The sequence below is a fragment of the Carya illinoinensis genome, chromosome 8 (assembly GCF_018687715.1).
Source record: "Carya illinoinensis cultivar Pawnee chromosome 8, C.illinoinensisPawnee_v1, whole genome shotgun sequence".
Taxonomy (NCBI): domain Eukaryota; kingdom Viridiplantae; phylum Streptophyta; class Magnoliopsida; order Fagales; family Juglandaceae; genus Carya; species Carya illinoinensis.
In genome coordinates, this window is record NC_056759.1 from 29,038,418 (window position 1) to 29,042,605 (window position 4,188).

Sequence of the window (4,188 nt, forward strand, 5' to 3'; positions counted from 1 at the left end):
TATAAAAAATACGTAAAAATGACTCTAGTTAAAATTTTTAATTTATTAATACCAGATCTTTAGTAGCATGGATGGAACTTCGGGAAGAGAGAGACTACATATTCTTTTGATATATATATATGTAATTACTAATTAATACATCATATTCCTAGTAATTATCACTTCCAAAAATGGGTTTCTTACCCCACTAAAAACAGATAATATATGGATAAAACTCAAGCTGAATACTATTAATTGAATGGATTACTATCACAGTTAATTAATCCATTAGTTGCGTACAAATTAAGAACCCAAATGCCAACTCTGATCTGCTAATTACATTGATCTTTCAACATCTTCTCACTCTGTGTTTTGGCCTTGATCGAGTTCTACAAGAAACTAGGAACCATACAAATTACAATAGACTTACGAACGACAGAGAATTGAACAAACTGGAGAACAAAGAAGAACAGTAACAACACCCACCAAGAAGCAAGATTTCAGAAGACCAAGATGATGATCAGTACATGAATATATCAGAAGAAGCCATTATGGGATGGTTCATATAATAGGGAGAGCTCCATGGCTGCATGAGGCTATTATCATGCAGGGTCGTCTGAGTACTGTCCCCAGTCCCAAAAAGACCACTACTTGTTGAGTTCACATAATTGACGATCTCATTCAGAGACCCTAATCTCTGATTAAGCTCAGCCATCTGAGCCCTCAGAATGGAGTTCTCAGCCTCAATGTTCAAGTAGACCTGAGAGGTCATGTTCATGCTTGTGAGGATTTGCTTGTTCTCCTTCGCGAGCTGGCCAACTTGGGTCATCAGATCGTCCAGGTGCTTCTGTTTCCGCTGCCGTGATCGACGCGCCGATTCACGGTTGGAAATCATCCTTTTCCGCTTTCTTTCATCCAGGACATGATGAAGATCGCCCTCAGACCCTGAGTTCTGGAGCGTGCTGGACCCTAAGGAAGCTCCAGTACTAGAAGAAGCCATGGTAGATCTTTATAAGAACAACAGAAATATATTAAGCTAAACAAAAACAAGAATTTTCTTTCTGGATTATGCTTGGTAATAAAAAAGCAAAGAATCCAGATGCTAATTATTTGAAAATAACTCTAATATATAGAAACTATATTATGAAGACCTAGTTCTGAGGTCTAGGTAGAGAGGGGACCTAGTTTAATTCATGAAAAAACGTAAAACCAGTAGAGGAAGACAACAGAGAAGGACTGAACCAAGTGGGTCCTGCGACGGAGGGTGGAGTTTATCATAAACCCAGAAAGGAGTATTTCACTAACAACCGGAGACATAAGTCCCAAACATCAAGAGCAAGACATATTTATGCATCAAAAAACTTGTGATCGATCTAGAGGGATATGGTTTTCTAGTGACAGAGATTCGGAGCCTTATATAGATCGATCTAGGGGAGACGACCTGAAAAGGATCAGAATTAAAGACGGAGCATGCAACAGATCATCAGACTCAAAAGTTTACTGGGGAAAGAAGATGGAGAAGTGGAAGAGGATTTGCAGGGTGGTGTTGCCGTAATTTATAGACCAAATACCACCACTTGCAAATAAACTATTGCACAAAGCGAAGCACTTGCATCAATAAAATAACATAGTGATCATGGCTTAGAAAACTAATATATAATAATAATAATGTTTAGTCCTTAATCTATTGATGTCTTTCTCGATCCACTAGTTTTACTTTTCTGAATGAATTAATTACTAGGCCTTCATATAATATATAGTTCGTACTTCGTTGTTGGCATTTTGATTGATTGAAACATGACAATAATTTATAAGAGAGAGATCAATTATTTTCTAAAGAATTAATTTGCTAAAAATTTTATGAACCAGTACTTCAATGAAATGGTCCTGGAGTAGCAGGGGTTGATCGGTCTTTTGGTTTGCAACTACGTACGTATTTATAACATGGGATGGCTGAAATAAATACCTACGATGTACGTATTTGGAGAAGGAACAAACAGAACCAGAAATCAGCCGAGATCTCATCGTACGTCCTATATATCATCAGTACTGTAATACGGTATCTTTGTGATCGATCTCGGATTCTCGAACCCTATACATCACATGATGTATTCATGTCAGACTTCTGAGCAATGGTCCCTTTTAATTCTATAATGGACTTCTGGTCACTCTTAGCATGCTCCAGCAGCCCAGCTCCTCCTAAAAAGGTACACTTTTCTTTTTCTATTATTCTGAAATCATAGAAGAAGCATTTTTATTTATTTTTATTAACGGAGAATTATAATGATTTTAGCAAAAAAGAATATGTATTTTTATGTAAAAAAATAAATAACGAGGATATCCTTTTAAAACTACTCAAAATTTCAAAACCAGAAAACCTTCTTATTTTAAGACTAAACATTTCAAAATCTTATCAGTCATGCGTTGGGGACTATAAGAGACAAATGTAAGATAAAATGTGGAATTAATCACATACGACACAAATTTTATGTAATTCGACAAGGTGTTTACGTCAGTCTATCAAGTTGCAAAAATTTTTATTTCAGATGATGAGAAAATATAGTGTGACAGCTATATATATATATATATAAGAATATATACAATATATAATAAGTTCTAACTACCTAGTCGAATTAAATAAAAAATAAGAACACAAAAATCACTCCATGGCCAAGCTTATTGAGAATCTACCAAAAATGGCAATGGACTCTTGTTGTATCTTGTCATCAATCGAGGCCGCACACAAGCAAAATTGAGGCTTTTTATTTTTTATTTTTTTTATTTTATATTTTTTTAATCACTTTCTTAATCATAAAGTAAAAAAAAAGTAAACCAATATACTTAAAATTATTTTCTTAATTACTAAGTAAAAAATAATAATTTTTTTGTCCAGCGATCAACCCTGGCGGTCAACTCGGGCGGTCAACCCCAGGCGGCAAAGGGGTTTTTTTCAATTGTTTAATTATGGTTAGTTATTTTTTGTAAAAATAATTATTTTTTTATTAAAATGAGTTTATTTTGATCGTAAATAGTCATTCTTATCATATATAATTAATCACAAATATTCATTTTTTATTATAATGAATATATAGTTTTCTTGAATTTACTTCTCTAAGATCTTGCATGAGTTGGGAGAGTTAGTTTCAGATATCCTTATAAGTGAAAAGGAATAAATATCTTAAAAGAAAATTTGAAAATATTAATTATATTCTGAATTTGATGGATGGAGTATCTGGTATTCCAAACTATTCAAGAGATTATTAACGCAAAGAAGACAAACAGAAGATGGCTGCCATTGAGATTGAGTTCAAATTTCATGGGTCAGGACTGACGTACAATAGTGTGAGGTCCATCAGATTCTGCATGTCATTTCTGGATTCGATACGTTCCAATATGGCTGAAAAAGAGGTATCATTTTGTTTTGTTTGCTTTCTTCCTTTCCAGCTTTGGATTTTATTAGTACTCTTTCTAGGCTTTAGATGCTATATATATGCTCAGGATTTTAGGTAATATCTCTTTCAAAGATGCCTAATGCCATTCATTCGAGCATAATTTTATCTAAATAAAAGAAAAAAAAAAAACGAATAAATATTTAGTCTTTGTTAAGCATAAATTTCACTTTCTGGTCAGATTCAATGGTCAAGATTGTACTCCATTACTTAGAGGTCAAAGATTACTATTTGTCAAATATTTTATAGTTGTAATTAACTTGTAAGGCAAGTCACATTTGAGTTTCAAAATAAAAAATAAAATGCAAATTTATTTTCTTTCAAATTAAGAAAATAAAGGAAAGGGTTGGGCCATACCAAGGTCGTAGTAAGTTTGATCTCATGTTACCATCAATGTGGTAATCCAGTTAGTTCAAGCTAATATTTCATAATTTTGAGATTAGGAGTTTGAATTATGTCATAAATTGAAATCACTTGTGAGAGTAAAGCCTGACTTTTGAGCTATGAGATGGGTTTTGGACCAACTGGATATTTTGAGAGTGCTGTGGTGATAAGCTGGCACTTGAAACATTAGATATGGCTCAAACCAGACATTCTGCAGTGGAGAGTGGCTCCTATAATCATGCGTAGAAAAGATTATTATGCTGGTCATGCCCACCTCCCTTTATTATTGAGGAGGGAAAAAAAAAAGTTTGATCTCATGTTGATGATAGCGACATAAAGATGGTTTCTTTCCTTTGCTAAAATTTAAAGTTGCAAT

The 4,188-nt window shown here is 33.7% G+C and overlaps 1 protein-coding gene across 1 annotated transcript; it reads right to left on the bottom strand.

Annotated features, from left to right (window-relative positions):
- Positions 1-203: 203 nt before the first annotated feature.
- Positions 204-1,595, bottom strand: LOC122317881 (bZIP transcription factor 44-like). The gene has a single exon (XM_043134930.1). It carries the CDS (start codon positions 977-979, stop codon positions 500-502), a length of 480 nt encoding a protein of 159 aa, XP_042990864.1. The 5' UTR covers positions 980-1,595; the 3' UTR covers positions 204-499.
- Between the last annotated feature and the right edge of the window lie 2,593 nt (positions 1,596-4,188).